This window comes from Podarcis pityusensis, assembly GCF_964106645.2.
Source record: "Podarcis pityusensis genome assembly, chromosome: 10".
Classification (NCBI taxonomy): domain Eukaryota; kingdom Metazoa; phylum Chordata; class Lepidosauria; order Squamata; family Lacertidae; genus Podarcis; species Podarcis pityusensis.
Genome location: NC_138035.1, coordinates 47,579,033 through 47,606,535, shown reverse-complemented (window position 1 = coordinate 47,606,535; position 27,503 = coordinate 47,579,033). Strand labels below are relative to the sequence as shown.

The window sequence follows — 27,503 nt, the reverse complement described above, 5'->3', positions numbered from 1 at the left end:
CATCATTGCTGCTGGAGTCTTTGGAGCTTTATTAAGTGAGAGCAACCCAACTGAAGCTGGAGTTCTGTTTCGAAAGTGAAGCAAATGAATGATAAACAATTAAACCGTGCTGTAAAGTGATTTCTTTCATCACGAAAGAGAACACATGGCATTCTGTATAGTTTCTTTATTCAAATCTCACTTCAGAAACCACTGAGCAGGCCCAGAATTTTCAGTAGCTTGGGATCTCTCTCTGCACTAAATGTTACAAACATAAGATAATTTGTAGTGCTAATTTGGGTTTTTCCTGAGGTTACTTTATAGGTAAAACTACCCACTTCCACCAAGGGTGGTCATGGGTGTTCATTGGGTGTTGGGGTTCCCCCCTCCCCTATTTAACAAAGACATTTTAATTTATTTATTGAAGTGTTTATGCTATTTACTATGCATAGCTATTCATGCCTTGGCTACAACCACATTAGTCTGCTGTCATGTGCACTAAATGTTGTCTTTTAAGGATGATCTGGAAGCTTTAACTCAGGGGTCAGTGAACTTTTTCAGCAGGGGGCCAGTCCACTGTCCCTCAGACCTTGTGGGGGGCCAGACTATATTTTGAAAAAGAAAAAAGAACGAATTTCTAGGCCCCACAAATAACCCAGAGATGCATTTTAAATAAAAGCACACATTCTACTCATGTAAAAACACGCCGGTTCCCGGACCATCCGCTGGCCGGATTTAGAAGGCGATTGGGCTGGATCTGGCCCCTGGGCCTTAGTTTGCCTACCCATGCTTTAACTCGTAGAAAACAGCTGGTGAGTTACATGTGCAGGCTAAACAATACCTTTTTCAGAGGAACATACAGGACATATTCTGCACCACCTCTTCTGCTTTCAAAGAGCCAATGAAAGTGTTGATTGTTCCCTTTAAAGCCTTAAATAGTTTAAGACCAGGTTATTAGGAGGAGGAGGCCCTATTAGCTAAAGTGGTGCTTCAGGTTAAGAATAGTTTCAGGTTAAGAACGGACCTCCGGAACGAATTAAGTACTTAACCCGAGGTACCACTGTAGAACATAAGGCCCCATAAAACAGATGAAGTGTTAATTGTGCCTGTGCTTATGGAAGGTTCTTAAAAGCACTTCAAAGGGAGTCAGAACTGTGCTAATGGCCACAGAGCACAGCACTTGTGTAATTTCAACACGCAGTGGTATTGTGTAGTGGGGTGTCCTGCCCCTTGCTGCCAAGCGGTGTGTACACTTCAGAACATTATGTGGATGCAGGATGTGTTGTTGTTTTTACAAAATTTTAAGCTGTTCCTCACAAAGCTAAATCAATGTGTCATGATCACCAAACAATACGTCACTCAACAATTCAGATATGTGTGCCTTTAATTTCAGTTCATCACAAACAATTATTTTTGTTGTACATAAATTTAATTACTGAAAAGTGCAGCAATAATACAGGGTCCTTCAAAGGGCACTTTCTAAAAAAATTGCTATGATTCATGAGTAAGAAAACTAGCATACATAGTTGTCATACAGCAACACTTAAAGGAAAACTGAACAGAAAATGCCATGGTTTTGAGCAGCATTACAAACATTTTACTGGGGGTTTTTGTTTTTGTTTTGTACTGATCAGGATGGATTTGGTGGTGTGGGGCCTAAGTACAAAAAAAAAGACCTACCTAGTACAAGCACTTGTAAAACCCTAGCAATTACATGCAGTGACTGTCTATTTGGTGAGTTACGTATGAACAGACAGCCTTCCAGAATAACTTGCCTTTTAAAAGAACTTGCATTTTGGCCAAGAGTTGTTTTTTAGCAGAAACTTCTGAGATGATAGGGCAGTGTTGTGAAACGTTAACGAGCCCTGAAAAAAATTGATAGGTTCTGTTAATTGAGCTAGAAGTTGTTTTTTTCTCTGCACAAGAGAGGTGAGCTGTGAAAAAAAAATCTAATTAAAACTCCACCAGTCAACTCCGGGCTGCTGCTCACAATATATAGCAGCTATGCAATGTCATGAGTAACTCTGTGCAAATTGGCTTGCCAGGCAAATTCATTTTCTACTGCATAGTTTGCTCCCACATCACTGCCAAGCAGCTCTCAGTTTAGCAATGTGAATGTTACGGTCTCGTTTTCTTTAAAACTAATACTGTGTAAGGCCTCTGTTGGTATCCAACAGTTGGAGGACAGCGTCTTCATCGTAAAGTGCAAACGGACAACAATAGCTAGAATCTTACAGAAAGAAGTGATTAGATTTGTGTGTTACTTTTAGGTAAATGCTTAGGCGCAAAGACTGGTTAAAAGTAGGTTTCTCGTGGTCCTTTCATTCTTACAATTCCACTTGACATCAAGTTCAAAGAAGCCTGTTTTTCCCATGCCAACATTGTGCATTGAGACATGATCGGACTTCCTCTCCCTGACACCCCCAAAGCTCCCCCAGTTCCCACCCAGAGCAAATTTTGCGGTTGTATAGGGTTCTGCAGGTGGAGGAAAATGGAAAGTCCAGTTTGCGTGAACTAAAATAAATTGCATAAGTTGTGGTTTGTTTTTTAACAGAAGATATGCAGCGTTGGATAGGATAGTTAGAAGTTATCACATTTAAGACATTTTGAGATGCAAGCTCACTGTTCTGAAATAAAATAATAGTAAGAACCTAAAGAAATAACAAAACAAGTAAAATCTTTCCATTCTGTGTTTTACAAGATCCCAAGTTTCTTCCTGAATTGCTATTGTAAATTACCTGGATCATAAGTGCCTTGTGAGGAATCAGCTGGTGAATTTCATAGTATTAAATATACCAAACTACTGCTAAGTTGTTTCACTCATTCTGTATGGTTAGTTTCGATAGCATGAACATTGCTTAAGACATGCAGCACAGAATCTTCTGCTCAGACCAAGTAAAACACCTTAACTCTTAAATGTTTATTAAAGTCAGGGGTGGCAAACCGGTGGCCTGCCAGATACCACTGAACTTCCATCATTCCCGACTGATGAATGTGATGGCTGGGACTGATGGCAATTGGGAGTCCAACAACCTCCAGGTGATTACAGGCCCCCACCCCCTACTCTCAAGTCCACACAAACGGAATATTACAAATGAATATATTAGAAGTTAACCTTAATATGGTACAGGAGCTTGCTACTAAAATATGTTGGAACTCATTCTGATCCACTCTAGCTAGGGGTATTAAATGCAGACGGGGAGACAAGAGTAATCTTTCTCAACGTTATGTATGACAAACAGAAAATAAAAACACGTAATATATTTAACTGCAGCAGAACAGACATGTTTCTAGCTCTGATTTAAATCACTGAAGTTGACGAGCAATGCCCCCCTGCTGGTTTTCAGAGGTGTTTAAATTGGCTGGAGCCTAAATCTCTGAAGCAATTTCCTTTCATGCTCTCCCCCCACTTCCAGGATGACTCAAGCCACCTTCTCACCTTATTCCTCCTTGACCCTGCTGCTCTTTATGTGACCTCAGCCTTTATCATCTGACACAGCATATGTCCAAATAGGCCATTCCTATAAAAGAGGTCCGTTTATATTTGTTGCTCCTATCTATTGTTAAGTGGATACGATTGGGACAAAACTGTTTGGGGGCATTGTGTTGCTCAAGTGTTTAAGGAGATATGCCCTTTGGGTGATAAGTCAGCTAATTGAAGAGAACTGGTCTGGTATTCAAGCAAATGTCGATAACAGCTAGCAACAGTCTGATCGGCATCTCTGGATATTAAATAAAAATAGGACCAAACGTTCAACAAGTGCTAACAATATATTTCACAGGCATAGGGCAATCGAGAATAAGAAGCGTCAATTCTGGGCATCAAATAAATACGACTTGCAGTTTTGTGGCATAAAGGGCTAATACAGTAAGCATTATATCCTAAAGCAACTTTCTCAGATGAGGCACTGGAAATACTCTCCTCTGTATATATTGCTACATTGGGACATCAGATTCTATTGTACTTTTGAGAATGCACATTTTCCAATTAAAATATCACTCTTAAATTAGTGGCTCCCATACAAAATAAATGGCACATTCAGCGCATTTTCTATTTTTTTTTGGGGGGGGGTGTGTGTCTCCATTTAGTGGTTTACTTGGTTCTGATCTGAAAAGAGAGTTGATTAATACATATTGAGACAATCTAACAGGCACATACATTCTAATCAGCAATTCCAGACAAGTCCTGAAAGGCTGAGAAGAAAAGCAATGGCAACCTCCCTGGTTAAAACTTGACTAGACTTCTAAACACAGCCCAGAAGCAGGATGCATCTTCTTAACAAGCTTAGCCGGTAGTGCTGTAGGGAGGCGATCTTTGGCCTCTGCCTACAGGGTAGGCCCAGGATGACCCTGCTCCCCCCAAAAAAACTTACGTCAGGACCAGCTCTCAAAGGTAAGCAGTTAACACAGTTTCCACCTGAGGTCTTTTCACATAACACCAAACAAATTGGGATTCCTGGCCACAAGTCAACATTGTACTTCAGGATGCCATTTTCAGATTGATGTGGTAATCAGATTTTGAGGGAACTAGACCGATCATATCTGTTAGCACGTATTGCACAAAACAACCAGCTGGGGAGGTTATCTTCTCCAAACAAAGTCCGCCAATCATGCCTTTCAGATGTAGTCATAGTGGATTCAGCAGATATTCTGCAGTCACTTTGAAGAAATGTTAACAAAACAGGCTAGTCACTGCAGCTACAGGGACCGTGTAAAAAGTCTGCGAGCCTGAGTCCCATGATTGCTGAACATCAGGTGTGGGTTGAACTTGTATCTACAGGGAAAGGGGTGAGTTTGGGAGAAGAGGAGGGAAAAACAAGTGCTTTGAAGTCAAGTCTGGTATTTACAGTTTTTAAAAATATCAGCATTCTATGTGTGTTACAGAATCTCTCGCTGATCTTTTCCTCGAGAGAAACCTCTGCTGTATTAGTTACATCACATTCGTGCAAGAACCCCGTGCTCCATTAAAATGAATGGTGGCTGTATAGATGCTGCATTTAGTTGAACACAGTACTTTCAAAGAAGCAAGTGTTTCCGTTGTTTAGTTCCAAGCTCAAAAGTGTTTGAAGCAGCTGCTAACAAGCAAGCTGCAGCAAGGGGTTTGTTCTATATAAGCTTTAAAGACTTCATGGTTAGGCCCAGATAAGCGGTTTCTTTTAAAGCCTGTGGCTTGGACCAAGGAAAACCTCCTTCCCCCGCAACCCCCCCCAAATCCTCTCTAGAGAATCAGGTTGGGTGCAAGTAAGGGGAGGAAAAATGAGAAACCTTTTATTCAAGATAAATGATCTTGGTATTCAGGTCTCGGGGGGTGTGTGTGTGTGTGTGTGTGTGTGTGTGTATTTCTTTACCGCTTTATATTTTTAATAAAAATCTCAAAGTGGTTTAAGGTAAAAGTAAAGGGACCCCTGACCATTAGGTCCAGTCGTGGCCGACTCTGGGGTTGCGGCGCTCATCTCGCTTTATTGGCTGAGGGAGCTGGCGTACAGCTTTCGAGTCATGTGGCCAGCATGACTAAGCCGCTTCTGGCGAACCAGAGCAGCGCACGGAAACGCCGTTTACCTTCCCGCTGGAGTGGTACCTATTTATCTACTTGCACTTTGACGTGCTTTCAAACTGCTAGGTTTGCAGGAGCAGGGTCCCAGCAACGGGAGCTCACCCCATCGCGGGGATTTGAACCACCAACCTTCTGATCAGCAAGTCCTAGGCTCTGTGGTTTAACCCACAGGCAAAGTGGTTTGTAGCATATTAATTCAATAAAGCATTAGCCGGGCGATGTTCCTCCAGCCTCATGAGGAGCCTCTTTAGTGGAACTGGTGAGTATGGGCCACGCCCCCTAGCCCAGCTGGAAAGGGCTTTTCGGGGAGCAGCCTCCACGCCTCACTGCAGGGTGATGTTCCTTTGTTGGATATCCTTCACTATTAAAAGGACTTGCCTCACTTGCACGAATTCCGATTTAAAACCTTGTAACTGAATTTTACTTACAGTAACTCAAAGACCAAGAGGGAAGGTCTGTGTGCCTGAACTGTTCAAAAACAGTTGCAAAGCCATATAATGATTGAAATAGGTCAATAAGTGCAGGCTTACCCCGGATCAAATACCCCTGGTGTGCGGCAAGTTGCTCCAGAACAGGACTGCAACATCATTAGCCGATAGTTCATCTTTTCTAAAATTTCTTGATCTATTGTTTTTGCGATGTTGGTAATCTGGTGCGGGTCTGCAGTCAAGTTGTAAACTTCAACAAACACCTGCATTAAAAAAAAACCAACACAAACGACAGGCTCAATATGGAACGGAGGATTTATAGCCAGAGATACTACGATGAAGATTGCTATTACATCTTAACATGGTCCGTTACAGTGGTACCTCAGGTTACAGACGCTTCAGGTTACAGACTCCACTAACCCAGAAATAGTACCTTGCGTTAAGAACTTTGCTTCAGGATGAGAACAGAAATCGCGCGGCAGCGGGAGGCCCCATTAGCTAAAGTGGTACCTCAGGTTAAGAACAGTTTCCGGTTAAGAACGGACCTCCAGAACGAATTAAGTTCTTAACCTGAGGTACCACTGTAGATGCCATATGGATAAATCCATTTGTCGATCCCATCCTGTAGCTCCTTTTGTGGGAGCAATACATCTGAACTTCAGCTTGGTTTGTGCGACAGTAAGCAGAAACCAAATCGCTTTCTCATTGTCTTCTAGTTTTGCCACTCATAGTGGATCACCCTCGTGATAAATGGGAGGCGCAGTCATGTGGGATGACCGCCCTCTTCCACTGAGCGCGCAAGCTTTGGGAGGGAGGGGGACACCTGCCTAGCCTGCCAGGTCAGCTGAATCAACCCTGATGATCTATGGAGTGACAGATGTCGCTTCATGAGCAAGTGTTCATGCAGCCAACATCTTACTAATGGGATTTAAATTTCGCTTCTAAAGGGAGAGGTAGGTCACTAAAATCCTCTCAAAGCCAATTGTCCCGGATCTTTTTACAGACCTGTGTTCCCTCTTCAGTGTTCAAGCTGCCTGCCTCGTTTCAATTTACGATGCTGCCGGTTCATCAAACCTTAAGTTTTACATTCGTCATTAACAACTACTGCTAGAGCCGCACCTGCTGGAACAAGAACCATACTGTTCGGCCCCAGCCTTGTTTTTCGTACATCCCTTGCGGCATGTAGCAAACAGCACCTTATCCACTGTTTGCTCACTCCAGCAGTGAAAGACAGCTGAGTGTACAATCCAGAGCAGGCTATGCATGCAGGTCTCTTTCTCCTAGTATTAAAATTAGTGGCTCTTTAAAGCCAAACAGAGCAGTATTCACTGCCAATGCATGTAAGGAGTAACATGCCAAAAACCCATTTCTAGCCATTACACAGTTACCTGGTGTGTGATTGCTCTGCACAAAAGGAAATACTGTATTTTTCGCCCTATAGGGTGCACCGGCCCATAGGGCGCACTGGCCCATAGGGCGCACCTAGTTTTGTGGGTGGGTGGGAAATAAAGAAAAAAAATTTTCCCCCCCAGGCGTGGGGCTGGGGAAGCCCGAGCTTCCCCAGCCCCCAGAACAGGCTGTTATCCGCAAGCCTTGGGAGCCCGGCAGGAACTCCCGCCGGGCTCCCAAGGCTTGCGGATAGCTTCCTGAAGCCTGGAGAGCGAGAGGGGTTGGTTGGAGGGAGAAAAGTGCATCCTATAGGCCGAAAAATACGGTACTAAACTTCTGCACCAATGTTATTGGAACTACTTATACTAAAAACAACTGAAAATATAACCACGTCCACTAGGACACAGGGTATATATATCATGGGTTGAGAAATAAGAATAGAGAATCTTCCCTCTGAAGAATCTAACTAGAAACAGAGTGACAGTCAGAAGAGGGAATGAGGGATTGATTGCTGTAGAGAACTTCTTTCACAACGACAACACAGAATAACAGTATTCTATTAAAATTGATACTCTTAAGCTGTGACCTGTTGTCAAGATGGCAATTCTCTGTCACGCAGTGCTGTCATATTCTTTACACATCCCTCTACCTGCTTCATTTGGCCAAACTCACACAGCTTTCTCTACGTATCTTTTCACTGCAAGATTCTGCTTGTAAAAAAAAACTTTCAGAGTTCTTGAGACGACACTGAGTTTACTTCAGAAGACAGAAGGTAAGTGCTGGACTAGCAAGATTATAGGTAAAGGTAAAAAAGGTAAAGGACCCCTGGACAGTTAAATCCAGTCAAAGGCAACTGGAGTTGTGGCGCTCATCTTGCTTTAAGGGCAAGGGAGCCGGCATTTGTCCACAGACAGCTTTCCAGGTCATGTGGCCAGCATAACTAAATTGCTTCTGGCGCAACGGAACACTGACGGAAACCAGAGCGCATGGAAACGCCGTTTACCTTCCCACCGCAGCAGTACCTATTTATCTACTTGCACTGGTGTGCTTTCAAATTGCTGGGTTGGCAGGAGCCAGAACAAAGCAACGGGAGCTCACCCTGTCACGGGGATTCGAACTGCAAAATTATATACCCCTACTAAAGGTTGCTTCCTGCATTGCATTTTACTGACACAGGGATAAATTCTTACAGGAGTGGGTCGTGGTTCCCCTAGTCAAAGTTCACCTAAGTATTTAACGAGTTAGAATTGTCGTTTGGGGTCAGAAGCAGCCCCGGGAGTCTTGCCCACTGCATAACTGAAACGAAAGTTACAAACCCAAAACAAACAGGATGATTAAATATAGATATCTGAACCAGCTGTCTGGTGAGGGAGCTTTCAGGTCAAATGGGAAATAGCTGATCACACTAAATTTAACCTACTTGGTTAACCAGGTTCTGGGATTTGCATAAATAACTCCTAGAACTGTTATTCCCATCTGCACAGAATAAATACATCAGGAGTTGAAGTTAACATGGTACTGCAAAAATAAAAATAAAAAACAACCCAAAAAAAACAGAACAATTACCTCACGATCATCGAATTCACAGTACTGCAGATCCCATGAAGAAGAGAGTGTTCTTACACATGCATATGTATTGTTGTATGCATCTTCACAGACACAATCTGGAAAACAATGCTATAAAAACAAAAATTCTGTTACAATGCGGCACACATCCATTGTTAAACATGAACAATACAGAGCACTGACAGCGGACAGCGACGTATGTTAAGACCCAGCCCACAGACTGTCCTAGATGCAACTTGCAAATTTGCCTTTAAACTCCTCCTTTTTTGGGGCCCATGTACAAGATGCCACTCCTAATCTTTCCACACAAACCCTCGGCGACCCCATGCTTCTCAACATTCTTCAGGTAAGGATTCTAAAAGCAAATGGAAGAAAACAGAACAACGTACGGTGACACCAGGTCCAAGGGCAGGGCAGGTAGGATCACTACTGTTGTGTCCTTCTCCTTGGTACTCAACCAAAACATCTGATCTCCAGGTCACATTTGCATCTCCTCTCTAAAATAAAGCAAATGTCAACAACTGTGTGGGTCAGACCGAGTAGAATGGAAGCGTCATAAAACAAAAAGAGCTTTTAGCCTTCTGGACTGTGGAGACTAAGCCTGAAACTTGTAGCAGCAGCAGAGACTAAGTATAAACATGAAGAAGGCCTCAGTCCTTGCACTCTATAGTTTCATGACTGAAAGCTGACGTCATCTTCAGTATCTGATGTTAGAGATTGAAGAACCGCTGAGAAACAATTTATATGAAGTTTTACACTGCTAAAGTGTCCCTTAAATGCACTAGGTGCTCTCCACCAGATTCACAATAAAAATGGCACAAATGTGTGAGGTACAACTACAGAGTTCAGAGATGCTATGCCAGGCATAGGTAAACTCGGCCCTTCAGATGTTTTTGGCCTACAACTCCCATCATCCCTAGCTAACAGGACCAGTGGTCAAGGATGATGGGAATTGTAGTCCTAAAATATCTGGATGGCCGAATTTGCCTATGCCTGTGCTATGCTAAGTTTGCATGTTATAAACATGCACCGTTCTTTTCTTTTAGCTCCTCTGGAACTTATCACAAAGCGTTTTGCTTCGTTTCCCTTTTTTTGCTACTAGAAACAACCTTACACTGTATACAACAATGTTTCACATCGAATACAACTGATCTGCAGAAAGGACTTTATGATATGAAAATAGAGATGATGTGTGCAATTTGTAACCCAAGAAAAATAAATACAATTTTTTTTAAAAAAAAGATACAGGCAAGCTGCATCAGTACTCAAATTATTTCACAATATGTTTAATCAGTAAATTTGGTTGTGTTCAATAAATATACACTCCGATTTGCTTTACACCAGGTTGTATTATTTTTTTGTCCATCTAGCTCGATATCAGCTATTCTATGCCTCTCAGACACTGTTCTTTCACATCACATGCTGCCTGATCCTTCCGTTTTAGTGGGTGTCTGCATACAGAAGATCCTGGGTTCAAATTCTGTGCTCTACCACTGAAGCTATCACTCCTACCAATACCAACAGCAAGGCATGTGTGAAAATACCTACAAGGTAGAGGAGATTACGACTGCTGAACATCATAATCTAGAGTGGAAGAACAATCATTGAAGAACAATGTTTAGAGCAGTTACCAGAATACCTAATAATAATAACCCCACCAATGTACTTACAAGTAGTGGTAGTAGTGACATCCCATCCATCTGTGTTTTATTTAGATCATAGCCTGCAATATCTAAAATAGTAGGACCCAAATCAACGTTTGCCACAAGCATCTAGAAGGAAACATAAAAAAATATTATGGATTTTCCTATTATGGTCCAAGTGGAAACATGCACGTTTTCAGGGTCCAAGCATATTGGTGCAAGCATGTTAGTCTACACTTGCTTCTGTCACATAAATAGACTTCCACTGTGCTCTGAAAAGCTGGGGGAACGTATTGCTAAAGCTCTGGGGAAGCAGTTTAAACAGTACTTGCCATTTCCTCCTGCCAGCTTTCTGCATGCACTGACTGAGCTGCCAACTCAGAACATCTTCCATTTAAAGCTAGGACTATAGTTGATACCTGCCTTCTGCTATTAAATGGCAATTACTTGTTATTAACATTTGCTTTACAATAAAAAGGGTGCAAGAAAATACAATGGTCATTGCTGTGCAATAACTAAATTCTTATCCGAGCCATCCCTCGCATTCTCCCCTCTAAACTTGCACGAGAACTTCTAAGAACTTCCATCCCAGTGCATTCCATAAGCAAGACAAAAGAGCAAAAAGGAAGACAGAGGGGAAAACATGAAAGGTGTCCACATTCTAATATACACACCTTGACACTTATTTTTATTAATGTGTTACCTTATGGCCAACTGTGCTAATCTATGATTTGGGACCAGTTATTTATTTAATGTGAACACACATTTAAAAGGGTGTCTGCAGAAGCAATGAAGCGCCATCCCTAGTGTGAGTCCTGGTCCATCTTCCGGTTTTCTAGATGTCATTAGAATACTTTTCACACCCTTTATGTAGTTGCAACATAGTTGATGCTATCACTAATGACGCCATTATTGTGAAGTGGTGGCCATAGAGGTAATCATGCAACTTCTTTACTCCAGCCACGACCGCCATGACCTCCCTGTCAATGATCCCTATCTTTAAGTCTGAACAAAATGCTTGTTTAACCAGGAGGTAGGCTGTCTGAATTGTGCATTGCTTTGTAACAATTTGTTGGGTCTCTGGACCATAATAAAGATTGATTGATTGAGTTGCAACATAATATTTAAAGAAGGCCAGTAAACAACCAAATTTATCCAGTCCTTCGTGTGACTAAGAACTGCCAATGCCTAGGCAAGAAGCTTTGTAACAATTCAACACACACACAATATTAAATCACACAGGCTTGTAGCTGCTGTTGCTTCTTTGCAAGGCTGATTCAGAAGCAGTAACTTCTTCGTAGGTTTTTGACTATTCCATTCTACACAACTGAAGGCTTTACCACTCAATTCTCTTTGCATACTCTGTTTCCGCTTTTCAACATTTTCTCTCTTTCCAATGCCACTCATACTTAATTCTTTTCCCAGCTCAAACAACGAATATTCTGGAGCCAGGCTGCTTTCAAACAACATGGTCGCAGGTATTTGCACTTATTAAGTGTAACTTTACCTTGTTTGTTTGGTTGGGTTTGATTCCCGGTCCTCGCACCAACAGTGGAACTTTAATGTCAAACTCGTAGAGCTGTCGTTTGTCAATAGGCAATGAAAACTGACCTAAGAAACATGCAGAACAGAAATTCTATATATTGCATTGACAGCTTTTGTTATTTTATCCCAGGGAGGGGCTAACCTTTGGCCTTCTAGATGTTTGTAGAGTACAACTCCCACCTTCTCTGACTATTGACCATGCTGGCTGAGGCTAAGAGTTTGAGTCTAATAATATTTGGTGGGTCACAGTTTAGCCACTTCTGCTTTATCCCTCTTGGTGTTTGTTCACTCCCCAGCTGGTCTGCATTTATTCATTAGGGAAACGCTTTATTTTCGGTCACCCTTATATTGTTTTTAGCTTAGAGCTAAATTCCAGGAAGTGACCGCAAAGAGAATATAGGACTAAGATGTTTGGATGCCAATAGTTTCCAAAACCACAAATTTGCATCACTTCTCCCACTTATCTGAAGCCGTTTCAAATGCATGCATAAAAGTTTACAGCCTTTCAATATATATATATATATATATATATATATATAACTAAAATACATTCACCTGTATGAAAGCCATTGTCTGAAGTGTAAAAAATGTATGTATTATCCAACTCTTCATGAGATTCCAGCCTCTTCACCAGTTTTTCAATCAGATCATCCACTGACAGAAGTGTCTGCCATCTGCAAGCAAACAGGAAAGTTTAAGTGTGTTAAATGTATGAGGGTATGTGCATGCAAATGTGAAATGGAGTATGTTTCATAACTCAAAGCAGATTTTATTATATATTTTTACATTTTTGAGCCCTGCTGTTTTCTATTCTAAAAGGTCCTGTATCTCTCAATACCTTGATCTAGTTTGTTGGATAATGAGAACCTCCATTTTCATGGGCTGCAAATTCAAGCAAGTGTTTGAAAATTCTGCAAGACTCACAACTCTGGGAGGGGTGTAAAAGCATCAGCCGGGTACTTAGGTACTATTTAACAGCTCACTGCAAGTTTGGCTTATTCCAGAGGCAGCTGGTTGCAATGGGCAGAAAAGGAAGCAACCCCTTAAGAGCCAGAGAGAGAAAGCAGGGTTTTTTTGTCTCTCCATCTGCACACATAACTAATTCACTACCTCTTTTTCTGCCCCCTGTTCTCTGAAATCTATTCTGGTCAACAGAAAGTGAAACCTGATGTGCTGTGCATGCATTTTGCCCCAGGTGGCACGACCCCACCCCCTCCAGAAAAAAATATATTAAAAGCACTACCCATTGAAAAGATAACCTTCAGTAAGGCTAATATGAACCAATGATTCCCCTCTTAGCCTCCTTTTTGGATGACTTTCAATACCTAGCCAATCGCAGCCCTCCAAAACAGTAATTTGCATGAAAGTTAAGTATCCATAACCATCATTCACAACCAACCCACTTTTAGCAGCGTCTTAACATTCTTTGACCATTGAGCCATTGCCTGGCTGCACAGGTGGACCCACAAGACCCACTCTCAGGCACGCATGTGAAGAAGTTCAGAAGTGACCACAGGGAGCCGCTGAGAGAGGCCTTAGCAAGGGAGAAATCCCTTCTCTGCTCGGGGCTTTTACTTAAGGCTCTCTTGACTCACAAGCGCTGCAGCCATTTAGAGGAGCAATGCACACAAGAACAGCTTCCACCCCCAACAAGGGAAGGTGTTAACTGTGGATCTGTGGCACAAAGGACTATTACATATAGGGGACTATTCCTGATCCCAGCTGCTCGCTCACTAATGGTTAAGAGGTGGCTATGCCTTCTTAACTGTGCTATGTCATAGGAACTTCATCTCTCAACACACAGCAGAGAAACATTCCTATCTGCTCATGGGGAAAGGAAACTTTCTCCCCGCTCTGCCTTCATCAACAGACCCTCTGATTACTGTGCTAAGCAATGAGATAGGGGTTTCATTTATTGCAAAGAATAAATAATAATAATAATAATAATAATAATACTCCACCCAACTGGCTGGGTTTCCCCAGCCACTCATGGCAGCTTCCAGCACATATAAAAACCATAATAAAACATCAAACATTAGAAACAATTTCTTCCTTCCCAGGCTGTCTTTCTCCCTACCTCCCTTTGATCACATGTGTGTGAGAAATATACGAGAGAGAGAGAAGAGGGTAAGAGTTGAGTGTACGTGAGTGCATGCCAGCAACAAGAGAGAAGGGCTGAGTGCATGCCAGTGTAACATGAGAGCATATTTCAGCATCAGGTGAGATTAGCCAGGTTTGCATGTGCCTGTGTTCCATGTCTTTAAGCTCTCTCTCTCTCTCTGCTTCGCCACCTTCAATGGTCGCCAGTCACTTCTGCTTATCCCTTTCAGCAGCTACTTAAAAGCAACAGCTGTTCTCTGGTACAGAAGGTATGTAAAGACACCAGCTGTTTAAAGGAATCTTTAGTGAGGAAAAGGTGGAGAGACAGATGTGACATTCGTGTAACCAAACTTTCTTCAACCAACTGCAGTTTATTTCATAACCCAAAGCAAGAATATATCGTGTAGATTTTCAAAGCTAACTATAATATATATATATATATATGCTCCGTTTCAGTTTTGCAAGAAATCCCATTAAAAAAAATTAGTATAGGTTCCTACCTTTTCCTAAAAGCGTCATCTAGAAATTGTATTGATGAATTAGTCATTGGTGTCTTTGCTTGCCTGATGAGCCAATGTTTGTCCTATAAAACATATTATCAACATTTGTTACTTTAGATTTACCCACCGCCTCATGCCAAAGACTTAGTGTGAAGAACAATTTAAAGCACATAAAAAAGGGAACAAACTAGGATTCAGTTTAAAAGCCAACAATGATATTATTTTATCTGGATTGCCTTTTGGACTAAGGTTGGGTTTAACCGACATAATTTTCAGTTTGTGATCAACATTTTACCCACCTCAAGCCACTGGGATTTGGAATGACAGACACAAAAACCCCAAACTATTCCAGTTCAGATAACATGTGCAAACCTATCCATGTCTACTGTGAAGTAAATCCCATTGAGTTCAATGGCGCTTACTCATCGATAAGTGGATATAGGATTGTAGTCTCATAAGTTGAAACTATTTCCCTTTAGCTTTCTTGGTGTCATAAATTAATTTCAGGAACTTTTGTCTTATATAGAAAGATGCTGTCATATTTGGCATTTGATCAGGCTCACTGGTTAATTATTTCGTAATAATTTCGTTAGAAACCAATATAACGTTAGCAGCACAATTTTCCAAAATGATACGGGATATAATCCAATTGGTGCCTTTGTGCTCATGGAAAGATTTTTGATCGATTGGATAGGTCTGCTAACAGAAGAGAAAGGAAAGTGATTTTTGTCAATTCATCCTTCCCCGTGCAGCCAGATACCACCTTTCACCCTGTTCTGGAGGGTTCCCCAACTTTCTGGAGCAAATTTTTAAGGTGCGCTGGGGCAGCAGGGAAAGGGGGAAGTTGCCAAACATAGCCTCTTATCCTCTTCCATTAACAGATGACTCTATTCATGGACTCTGCAGTCAGTTTCCTATTGCTATGTACGCAAGCTTCTCCTAAAATGGAATCTAACAAGGTTTTGCTTTAATGAAAACATCCTGCCAGAACACAAGATGCTCTTGGGCCACAAGGAGGAACAAGAACGTTTGAGAGATTGCTCAGACTTTAAAAAACAAACAGGACCTTGAACTGGAGAAGTAGAGAAACAGACAACAGTAAGTGCTGACGAAATCTCCTTCATAATTCTCATCCGATGAGGCTGAGAGCTGCATGGCCTTCACCTTTATTCAGAAACAGCACAAATAGCTCCAGTCTAATCTGGGTTGACAACGTGAATGACTATTTTTTGAAAAGAACTGTGCGTCATTGCTTGCCTAACCACGTTCCAACGCATTTTACTATACAGTAGAACACAGCCTGTCCAAGATAGGCGCCTATGCAGCAACAGCAACTGAAGGACAAATAGTTCTAAGGCACTTTGATGAGTAATGTAACATAAGTGGGAGTTAGAATCTTAGCTGCAATAGATCGGTGCTGACTATACATTCACCACTGTGAACACAGTACTCCTAGGCACCATTTTATTGATATAAATTCCTGAGACCACTACTTAGCAATCTTCGAGCCACAGATGCAACAACGTCAGAATCTGAAGATCTAAATGCCCAAATTCCGCCGCCCCCCGTGTGTGTTTGTGTGTGTAGGCTAATTGGTCACTAAAGCACTCTCTGAAGCTCCTTAGAAATGACAACTATTCTGGCGGAGTTTCATTATAAGTTAGAAAGGCAAATAGGGGATGCTTGAATACTTTCATCTTGAGTCAGAAGACTGAAAAGGACCCATTGATTTTAAATAGTGCCAACCCTATATACACTTGTTGAAACAACAACAACTAAGCTCATTTCCAAAGAACAGACAACGACCGTATTTTTCGCTCTATAAGACGCACCAGACCACAAGACGCACCTAGTTTTTGGAGGCGGAAAACAAGAAAAAAAAATATTCTGAATTTCAGAAGCCAGAACAGCAAGAGGGATCGCTGCGCAGTGAAAGCAGCAATCCCTCTTGCTGTTCTGGCTTCAGGGATAGCTGCGCAGCCTGCATTCGCTCCATAAGACGCACACACATTTGCCCTTACTTTTTAGGAGGGAAAAGGTGAGTCTTATAGAGCAAAAAATACGGTAATCACAAGAGTACAATTCACACATTGAGAGGCAATATAAGGGCTGCACATATTGAAGGATACAAACAGGAAACTAAACAAAATTATGAACGGCAGAGGAGCTGACTTAGCCTAAACACTCTCATCACACTCGCCAGAAATTTCTGCATTTTGTAGAGAAATCAAGTTCACCCCCTGTAGACCCGCAACTTCCACCTGCATACTTTGATGCCTTGATCACATGGCAGGTTCTCATGACAGATTCCCATGGTGATCAGCTGTTTTAAAAGCTCAAATGAAGATTAATTCATTATATCTAGCAATCGCCAATTAACACGTTTGTAATAGATAATCCATACCTTTCCATGAATATTGAAATTACTGTTTCTCGGAGCGCTGACATTCTGAAAGCTTTTCTTGTACTGAGGAGCAGCTATCCAAGGTGAGTGGGGTGCAGGTGTTGCTATCAGCATGAAGAATGGCTCAAAGTTGGATTTATATTCCAGAAAATCCAAGGACATGTTGGCCTGAAAAAATAATAATTATGAACTTAAAGCTAATTTACATGTATTTCAACTGTTCCTTTCTTTTGTATTTTCCTTTGAGCAGAAGTTAAATTCTATATGAGAGGTAGGGAATACTTATTTCTTATTTTATCAAAGTAAGTACCAGAGTTCTCTAGGTCTAACATGTGATGCCATGCTATTGTCCAGACACAAAAAGGAGGAAAATCTGATAAAACCATTGCTTCAAACTTATGCTATCCCACTATGGGCAGCCATTCTTGTCCAACAATGCATTGCTATTATTTTAGGAAGTTGCCTTATACCAACGGTCAGACCACTGGTCCATGTTGGACTGTATTGCCTACTCTGCAGTCCTGCATTGCAGGGGACTAGACTAAATGAGCCTTTGAATCCCTTTCAACTCTACAATTCTATGATTCTATCACTGGCATTAGTGATGTATGGAAGTGAAAGCTGGACCATAAAGAAAGCTGATCGCCGAAGAATTGATGCTTTTGAATTATGGTGCTGGAGGAGACTCTTGAGAGTCCCATGGACTGCAAGAAGATCAAACCTCTCCATTCTTAAGGAAATCAGCCCTGAGTGCTCACTGGAAGGACAGAACCTGAAGCTGAGGCTCCAATACTTTGGCCACCTCATGAGAAGAGAAGACTCCCTGGAAAAGACCCTGATGTTGGGAAGGATTGAGGGCACAAGGAGAAGGGGACAATAGAGGATGAGATGGCTGGACAGTGTTCTTGAAGCTACCAGCATGAGTTTGACCAAACTGTGGGAGGCAGTGGAAGACAGGAGTGCCTGGAATGCTCTGGTCCATGGGGTCACGAAGAGTCGAACACGACTAAACGACTAAACAACAACAAATTACTGGCAGCAGCCCTCCGGGACTTCAGACGGGGATCTCTCCCAGCAACTACATGGAGATGCTGAAGATTAAATATGGGATCTTTCCTATGGAAAATGTGCTCTGCAACTGAGCCACACCCCAATCCCAAAGACCGTAGCATGAAACACGAAGGGTTTGGTATTGTAAAAACATTTAGCGTACATGTTTTTGAGCATTGCTAAAAATAAAATCATCTTTGTAACACAGGTTAGTCATCCCGTTTAACTGTGACCTTTAATCTCATTATAATTTAATCTTATTATCACAGCTCTGCATTTTAACCTTCTCTTGCTTTTTCCAACTGTCATCCTGATAGCTATTAACAAACTGGTTACTGGGGCATAACTAGTTTGAGGACTTGTCCTGGGTTCAAAATGGTTGACCAAAATAACTGAATGACAATTAATCCTAACAAGGCTTACAATTTTTAATTTTTAAAAAATAAATATAAAATTTTCTATTACCTCACGGTTATCAATTAAAAAAACAACAATCTGTGTTATAGCTGGGCAGTTTTGGTACCTTTCTAGAAAGTACATTTAAGGTACATTTAAATGCTTTGCGCTGTAGGACACCCAGTGTTCATTTACACTCAGGATTTTACCTTTGCTTCAGAATTATACTAGGAGTTCGACCCGATATAGTCTTGGAAACAAGCAAGAATTCATCTTGCTAAACACCTAATTGCTGAGAAATCCTTACCAGTACATCTGTCAGGTAATCAACGCTGTAGTTCTCACCATGCCTCCGCGCTTTTCCATTTACTGAAAGTGTGTAATTATAATACTTGGAATTTTTTTCCTGCGGAAGAAAACAAAAGCCACTTTATATAGTCAAAAGGAGACATCCAAGGGGTTTGTTGTTAGAATGTTACTTGTCCCCAGTCACAATGAGATAAATTTAAATCCCAGTAAGACTTACCAAACTAACACACTGGTAATAAATAAATAAAGAATCATATGGTGCAGGGCTTAAAATGCTTCACATACCTTCTCAGTAATCTTTGCAACGCTATACAACAGAACCAGGCCTATACTGCACATGGAGGGGCCGAGAGGGAAAATCATGGAATGCCTAAGGCTACAATGGTGAGTTTGTGGCTAACATGGCATTTGAGTTTTGAGAACTTTCTCTGTTAAACTCCCACTAGTGGCCACCATGCTACGACTCCTCTTCTGGGAATTCTACTGGGAATTCAGTGTTAGTGTTTCTCCTTCTTCTTCTAAACTCCTTAATATTATGAAGTACAGGTCTGCAGATGGTCTGCTAGAATGATGGCAGGAATAAAGGGCCAATGTTAAAGGCTGCAAGGTTCCATGTTAATTGTTTTTATTTCTGAAGGGCCCCCATCGTTTCAGTTTCAAGAATTAAGAACTTGACATAATATACGATGGTAAAACATATAAAGCGAACTGTAGATATTTAATGGACACTTACCAATGCATACCAAAAACTCCATCCAGGAGGAACATGACCGATTCCTCCTGCATCTTCTGCTCCATACTGAAAATGAAGGGAATCCAATATTAAGCAAGTCATTAGCATTGTAATTATCCCAACTAGAAAGCCTTCGCCTGACCCAGCCTTGCTCAACCTTGTCTCCCCATAAGTTGTTGAACTACAACACCCATCATCCCTAGTGTGATGAGTATGAGTTACTCGTGCGTAAACTGGTGCCTCTCTAGGCTAATTTGCCTTGTTAAACCTTTCTGACTGCACAGCCCTTTCTAATCATGACTGCCTCAGTCACTGGCAGAATCCGTCAGTGGGCATTTCTTGAATCTCTTCCAACATAAGAGTTGTTTGACACCCAGTCTCCTCCTCCTCTCACTGCGCGGGAGCCTTCTGCGCAGGGAGGGCGTAGGTAGTGGAGGACCTGTCCCCTCCTCACTGAGTTCCAGTGAAGAGTCCGGGAGCCCTCTCTCCGATTCCCCCATCTGCCCACCTTTGTTCCTGGTGTTGCGCTTAAATGCTTCCCCCTCCACTGAGCTGCTTCTCCCCCTGCTGCTGGGTCCTTCTCCAGCATCATCTAGGAGCCTCCCCTTCGCCTCCCGCTCCGATGTCAGTTCCCTGACACCTAGCTATCAGGATGAGGGGGCAGAAAACATGGGAGCTGTAGTCCAACAACATCTGTGGACTCAAGGTTGAGAAAGGCTGGTCGAACCCATGGATGGCTATTGCCTGAGGACTTGAGTAGGGTTCCAAATTCATCTTATCCTGGGAACCATGCTGAGTTTTAAACAAGGGTATGGGAAGTGCTTGCTTACAGTTTCAGGTTCACTCATACAGAAACTGGGTTGTGTCCCATTAGTATAAGGACTTCAGCCTGTGCGACAAGACTTCCTCTCTTCTTCCTTCATTCCAGGACAAAACTGCTCTAGAAAGTTTGGTGGGGGCACACAAAGAGTGAAGAGGGGGGAAGAAGTCTTGTGGCACCACAGGTGGCTAATGCAGCAACCCAGCCTTTGTTTAGTTGCAAGAGGGCCTTCAATTTATTACACTGGCTCTTGTAGATCTTGTACATGATACACCAACTGTGCCTGATCACACCGTGCTAGATGGCACCAGCTCTATCACAGAGCTTTACCACTAAAAGCAGATCCATTTGCTTGGAAAAAGGCAATTCTGGTGAAACAGCCACCTAAGAGTGCTTACATGTGAGAGCTGTAATGCAAGTGTTTCAGAGCAGACATCTGTATGCAATAAAAGTCAGCTTTATTATGCTTAAAAACTACTCCTGCTCACTGCATATCCTAACCTCCCTTTCACACAAACTGCTACTTTTGAGGGGTTTTTTTAGTAAAGTCTCGATACACGCAGAAGCATTTTAAGACTGATCATTCATGCAAGATATATATGCACAGCACACACAAAACTGTACCTCGTTCAAGTATTTCCCAGCAAAGAACGTCTGGTAGCCGCACATGGACTTGAGGATGGCAGGAAAGGTAAATGGTTCCTGAATCTTCTGCCAGGATTTGCTACTGCAGTTTCCCTCCAGTGTGTTATTGACCACATGGTGGTTGTGTGGATATTTTCCTGTCAAGATGCTTGCTCTACTGGGACAGCACAACGCACTGGGCACATACTGAAGAAGTTAAAAGAACATGGGGATAAAATCAAGTTTCATATTGTCAGAAATATCTACAATATAATTAATAACACTCGAGATTTCTGTCTATGAAATGTTTAGTATGCAAATCCCTTAAAATCTTTACACTATTCACCTGAAACTAACCTGCAAGCAAATTAGAAAGATCTGTATCTTATTGGCAGGGAGCAAATAAATGGTTACTTGCCTAGCTGTAAGAGCAATAAATTTCCTGCCTCTTCAACTTAATTTCTAAATTGCCCAAGGTAGCATACAGCAGCCTCATAAAAAGCAATCATTTGAATAGCTGATTTCATCAGCCCTTTGGCCTCAACTTATTGAGAAGGCTTTTCAAAGACAGCCCCATGTAGCGGGTGTTAGACTACCGTATCATTGATATATTCAAGACGGCAGTTTCTTGTAGACGTTATATAGCATAAGCCAAACATCAAGATGTCAAGTAGCAATCCACACACCCCTTTGCACTCGAAAGGGCGGGAACCATCAGAAATCTGCTTCCAAATCTCATACCTGCTTAACAGTTGAAAAGGATACCATGGTTGATGGGCACTGAGGAATCCGGCAAAATCAAAAGGAAGATACTTTTCAACGAGCTCCTGGGCAAATTTTCTACCAGGGTGATCAAAGCTGTTTTAGTCCAGAAACCACGTTATGAGTTAGACTGAAATGGACCCAGAAAAGCTTCGAATTGGGTTGCCACCATGCATGCTGAAATATCCTGCCCCAGAATGTGATGCTTCAAAGTGTAGTTGACTAGAATGGTAGGGCTTTTTCAAAACAACCTCTTTCTTTAAACTCTGTCATTACACCTCTCCTAGGGAGATATTCAGACTCTTCTAACCAGTCCACCCCAGGGCTGGCCACCTTAAACCAGCCATGCAGCACAAGGATCACAATGCAAGTAAATGACCCGACCTCTTCAGGACTCCTGTGCACATCTTCAGGCTGCAGAAACTGAAAGTAATCTAAAGCTAACCAAGACTCAAATCAGATATCAACCTTTGTTTATAGCCAAAGTTTCCCCACAGCCACTCCTGATAGCAGGAAGGGGGCTCTAGCATATAGACACAGGTTGTCCATCATTAATGTAAAGATTATCAAGTAGACTTTGAAACAGATGGAAATCAGAGATCCTAACATGGCAATGCTGAATCCCAACTAGGAGCTGACAGAGCACTCTGTTGCATTTCCAGCTAGAAAACAAACCGGGATTCTGGGAAACATTATGCTGTCCCTCTGGTTGAAAACAAAAGATGGAAAACATAGAGCAATACCAGAGAAGACTAAGGTGGCATCACCAGCCATTTTCTGTACTTTGTAGCACTCAGGTGGTAACCCCGTTTGAGAATGACTCTTCTTCATAAGAAAGATGCTCCAACTCCCAGTTGACTTAAAATTGCTATCTAAGAAACAGCAAAAGTCACCACCTGAATGCTATACCATGGAGAAACAGTGGAGCACCAAGGTAACAGTTCTGCCAGGTTTCTCTATGCCTTTAATAAACAATGTGTCGATTCAGCCCTTGGGTCCATTTCTTCTTCCCTTTTTAGGTTTTCTTGTGAGAATGATACAATAAACTCAGCGGTAAAAATGGCAGTATTTTCAACAGCACAGCCTGATTCGGTACTTACTGCATTTGAGAAGGTTATCCCCATCTCTGCAATAAGAGCATTGGTCTTTTTCAGCGGTGTCTGAAAGAAAGGAAACACGTATAAAGACCTACAACTATAATATGACTCCACAGGAAGATTGAGGTGTTTATGCTTGCAAACCTGAACACACAAGACGGGAATAAGCCCCACTGAACACAGTAGGCCTAACTTTGACTAAATACACAGAGGACTGCACTTGTTACTTAACGGGGCTTGTTACTTAAGTAAATAATTTCAATGCTGGACTTGCTACTTAAGTAACCAATTTCAATGATTGCTAACACCCAATACCAACTTTAAGAGTACCAAAACAAATTCTAGCTGTTAGTGTTTCATTTATTATTATACTAAAAGGAAACTTTCAGGCTTGCAACTTAAAAGGGAAACCAGCACTTATTGCTAAATACAGTATAAGCAATACTGTACCTTATTTACTAAACACTTCTCTGTCCAAATAGCCAAGGCTACTTACAACAATGCATAAAAAATATAAAAACAAACAAATTAAATAACCTCAACAGTATTCTTTCCCCAAATGAAGCAAAACAAAGCACCACAGATGGCCATAGAATCACAGAACTGTTGAGTTAGAAGGGACCCAAGGGTCATCTAGTCCAACCCCCTGCAATGTAGGAATCTCAGCTAAAGCATCCATGACAGATGGCCACCCAACCTCTGCTTAAAAACCTCCAAGGAAGGAGAGGCCACAACCTTCCGAGAGCAGGTGATGAGCAAGTTTGTGGGTGCTGGAAAGTGAGTAGGAACTTAAATGTCTTATCTGTTATTTAAAAAGCCCCCGCCCCTTCATTCTAGAATCCAGCAATTACTTCTACTAGCACATGGTTCCATAGCTCATAGATACTCTCCCTCTTATTCTGAAGGGATTGCCTGTGGATGCCAGGTTTGTGGCCCTCGTGTGTGTGTGTGCAGCTTCGTTTGTTTTTAATTGTAAATGGCCCACCTGTGAAGGGCCTTTTCCGAATGTGGGTGTGCTCATGTATGCTCTGTGTCTCTCTAAGAGAGCAATTCATGTGGGCAAAAATTTAGAAGTTTGTGGCTGTGAAGTACATGAGTCTGTGCGAGAGATGTAAGTGTTTGCGGGCTGTATGTGTGCAGTGAGTATGCAGTAGAGACAGTGGTGCGGCCATCTTGTGTATTTTTTCTGAACCTGGGGATTGGTCCATGTTATTAGATAGCAAGAGCATTATTGTGAGTGTTGCGAGAGAGAAATCAATCACAACCAGCAGGACACAGGTGACTTCCTGAAGCAAGTATGAGGTTGTCTGAGGGGAGGAGAAGCAGAAATGGCCCCACCTCTATTTTGAGTTATGCTTTGCCCGCCCCCGCCCCCCGACCAACAGCAGAAATTTTGCTATGCCACAGCCACATGGCAGCCCTTTTGTGACTGGCACCCACAGCACTGTCTTAAAAGCCAAAATGTGCCCACTGGTCTGATGGAAGAAGGATCAGAAGAAGAAAACAGCCATGGCCATTTTTGAGGCCTAGCCTAACAAAAAGTTAGCTTTGCCCATGTAGAAAAGGCCAAGGAGGTGTATTGCTTCAGGTTCTTGCTGAATCCTTCTAACAAGGAAGAACATTCCTACACCCAGTGCTATTTCACTAATGGAAGTGATACGCTGTTGTAACCTGTTCAACACATTTCTATAATTGGAAACAAACAAACAAACAAACCCCAGATCATTTCTCAAATGTACAAAATTCTGTTTCACTGAATAGGCTCGCAATGTGCTCTTATGCAACCTATGATAAATGCATTAGCTTAATTGGCATAGAGAAAGGTCAGTTTACACAACCTGGCCATAAGGAATGTGCAGGCAAAACTTGAACATGTTGATTCTCCAATGGAGATGATCCAGTTGTGTACTTCCACTGCCACACCCAACATTAACTTCTAGTAAACCACCACATGCCCCCTCTTTCTCGGCATTTGTGGGAGGGGAAACCAAAGGTTGACCACCCTGCACCACGTATCAGATGCACACAACTAATTCTCCCCAGTTCTGGAGCCAAAAGACGCAACAGCCCTTTCCTGAACTACTTCACACCCAAGGGCCTTTCTGGCACACTTCCCCATTACAAAATAGTGGGGCTTCTTCTCTTTACAAGCACGAGAAAGCCAAGCTATATTGGCCTTCACGCCTCGCTTAACCCCCCACCCCAGTGGATTCAAACCGCTCCTTGGGCATTCCAGCCTTGCCAATGCAATCCTATGACGCAATTTGTTCCCTGGAGTTCACGCCTGCCGAAGTGTGCACAGGATCGCAGCCTTAGCCTGGCTTCTAATCGGATGGCACCAAGGCCGGATTTTGGTTTGATGAGGCCCTAAGCTACTGAAGGTAATGTGGCCCTCTATATGTCCAGCTGTCCTTTGTCAACAAAGAATTGTGCTGTTTTTTGTGTTGAATATATGCTATATGGTAATTTATGGACCTAATAGGTCCACTCTCCCCAAGAGAGTGAGGTCCTAAGCTATAGTTTGTTTAGCTTATACATAAATCAGGCACTGGGTGGCACCAAGAGGTTGAAAAAATATTTTTTGGGGGGTGGGGTAAGACCCCAGGTAAGCCCCGCCCTACACAACCGATCACATGATGCAGTGCATGCACACCACTTGAATGGGAATGCCCATCAACTTTGGAGGGGCCCGGCCCCCTCTTATATTTTATTGGGGGGGGGGGGGCGAAGGAGCCTCAGCTCCCTAGGAGTTGGCTCCTCTGGCACCGAGGAGATAAGCAGGCTCCCCTCCAGGCACGTACGCTACGTCGAGGGTTGGGAGAAGGGCAAGCCTCCCTCTTCTCCAAAGGCGGCCGTAGCCATTTCCCTCCCGGGTCTCGGCTCTTCGGCCTCTTCTCTCCCACTGCAGAGACCCCTCTCTCCCCCTCTTTTCCGCGTGCGCAGGCCCCAAATCCACAAACACCTCCCCCTCCCCCGCCCACCACTTCCCAAGGGAGGCGCGGCGTTACCATTCCGCCCAGATAGGTGTCCTGGTCGTCGGTCAGGATCAGCACCACATTGGGCTTCCGCGCCCGGGCGGAGGCGGCGGAGGCCAAAGCGAGGGCCGACGACAAAAGCAGGAAACGGAGAGTCCAGGCAGAAGAAGCAGCGGCGGCGCGCGCCATCCTTGCAGCGGAGCTGGAGCGCGGAGGGGGAGAGGCGAGCCGGGCTGGACTGTCACGAGAGAGAGAGGCGCGCGCGCTTCCCCGTTCCATTCTCCCCGCCCCCTCTTTTAAGTACGCCGAGAAGAGGCCGGGGAAGCGAAAGGAGCCCTGGCCACGTGATCCAGAGGCCTCCTGCGGCGCTTCCGCGGCGCCGGTGACGACAGGCCACAAGCCCCGCCCACTGGCCATTTGCTGCTCCCGCCTCTGGGCCGCCGAGCTTGAGTCGCAGAATGGCAGAGCTGTTAAGGGACCCCTTGCAACGCTGGAAGCAGAAGTCTCTCTTTTTATATACAATAAAATAAAAAAAATTCCTTCCAGTAGCGCCTTAGAGACCAACTAAGTTAGTTATTGGTATGAGCTTTCGTGTGCATGCACACTTCTTCAGATACCTTCTTTTTATATATACAGTATACAGAGCTAGATAAATGGCAGCTATGTGAAGATTGGGACGCGGGTGGTGCTGTGGGTTAAACCACAGAGCCTAGGACTTGCCGATCAGAAGGTCGGCGGTTCGAATCCCCACAACGGGGTGAGCTCCCGTTGCTTGGTCCCTGCTCCTGCCAACCTAGCAGTTCAAAAGCATGTCAACGTGCAAGTAGATAAATAGGTACCGCTCCGGCGGGAAGGTAAACGGTGTTTCTGTGCGCTGCTCTGGTTCGTCAGAAGCGGCTCAGTCATGCTGGCCACATGACCCGGAAGCTGTACGCTGGCTCCCTTGGCCAATAAAGTGAGATGAGCGCCGCAACCCCAGAGTCAGTCACAACTGGACCTAATGGTCAGGGGTCCCTTTACCTTTACCTATGTGAAGATTAAAAAGTATGTTCCCCCACCCCCGTGACTACAAAAGCACCATTGCTGATTTCCAACAGTGCAATCCTATGGATGACTACACAGAAATAAGCTCTACTTACTTCAGTGGGGCTTTGGAGGTTGCTTCTGAGTAGACAGGGTTGGCTGTTGGTCATTAATTGATACTGCTAGCATTGAGAGATAGGCCCGAAACAACACTTTGAAAGCGGCACTGTGCACGACTTATTAGAATAAGGCTAAATGAAAAAGACAGGAATGGTTCGAAAAGGTAAACACTGCAAATAGCTGCCTGCAGTGTTCCTGCTCATTTGGTGCATTTAGGGCAGCCATTTTGTCACACATAAACAGCACAATTATCTCTGACAGTCAGAAAGCTTAGCCAACACTTAATTTATTGTGCTCAGACTTGGCTGGAACTGTTCAGATCAGCTTCTGAACTGATCTTGACATTGCCCAAGCAATCCTTAAAATGTGCAGTGCTGGCTGTGGTTGAATTGAAGTTGTCTGAAGATGTTGAGGTGCCCTCTGCTGGCTGAAGAGTCAGCACCAAAATAAGATTTGGGAGGCTGCCAAGGTGAGACAGGCTGTTAT

General features: G+C 43.1%; 1 protein-coding gene across 1 annotated transcript; it reads right to left on the bottom strand.

The window, feature by feature from the left end:
* Window positions 1-1,345: 1,345 nt before the first annotated feature.
* On the bottom strand, window positions 1,346-26,306 carry GNS (glucosamine (N-acetyl)-6-sulfatase). The gene is made up of 14 exons (XM_081024126.1): window positions 25,908-26,306; window positions 22,903-22,962; window positions 21,041-21,247; window positions 19,597-19,662; window positions 18,862-18,960; window positions 17,109-17,276; window positions 14,705-14,787; window positions 12,660-12,778; window positions 12,067-12,170; window positions 10,587-10,688; window positions 9,306-9,413; window positions 8,917-9,027; window positions 6,064-6,224; window positions 1,346-4,753 (listed from the first exon to the last, which is right to left on the bottom strand). The coding sequence occupies exons 1-14, from the start codon at window positions 26,289-26,291 to the stop codon at window positions 4,678-4,680; spliced, it is 1,848 nt and encodes a 615-aa protein (XP_080880252.1). The 5' UTR covers window positions 26,292-26,306; the 3' UTR covers window positions 1,346-4,677.
* Window positions 26,307-27,503: the final 1,197 nt, after the last annotated feature.

Excerpts from the sequence above, each read along its gene's own strand:
- GNS (XM_081024126.1), bottom strand. The coding sequence starts at position 26,291 with ATGGCCAGTGGGCGGGGCTTGTGGCCTGTCGTCACCGGCGCCGCGGAA. Across the intron at positions 18,961-19,596 it reads GGAGTTTTTGGTATGCATTG|GAAAAAAATTCCAAGTATTA; the intron begins GTAAGTGTCCAT and ends TTTCTTCCGCAG. Across the intron at positions 14,788-17,108 it reads ATTTCAATATTCATGGAAAG|GACAAACATTGGCTCATCAG; the intron begins GTATGGATTATC and ends TATGTTTTATAG.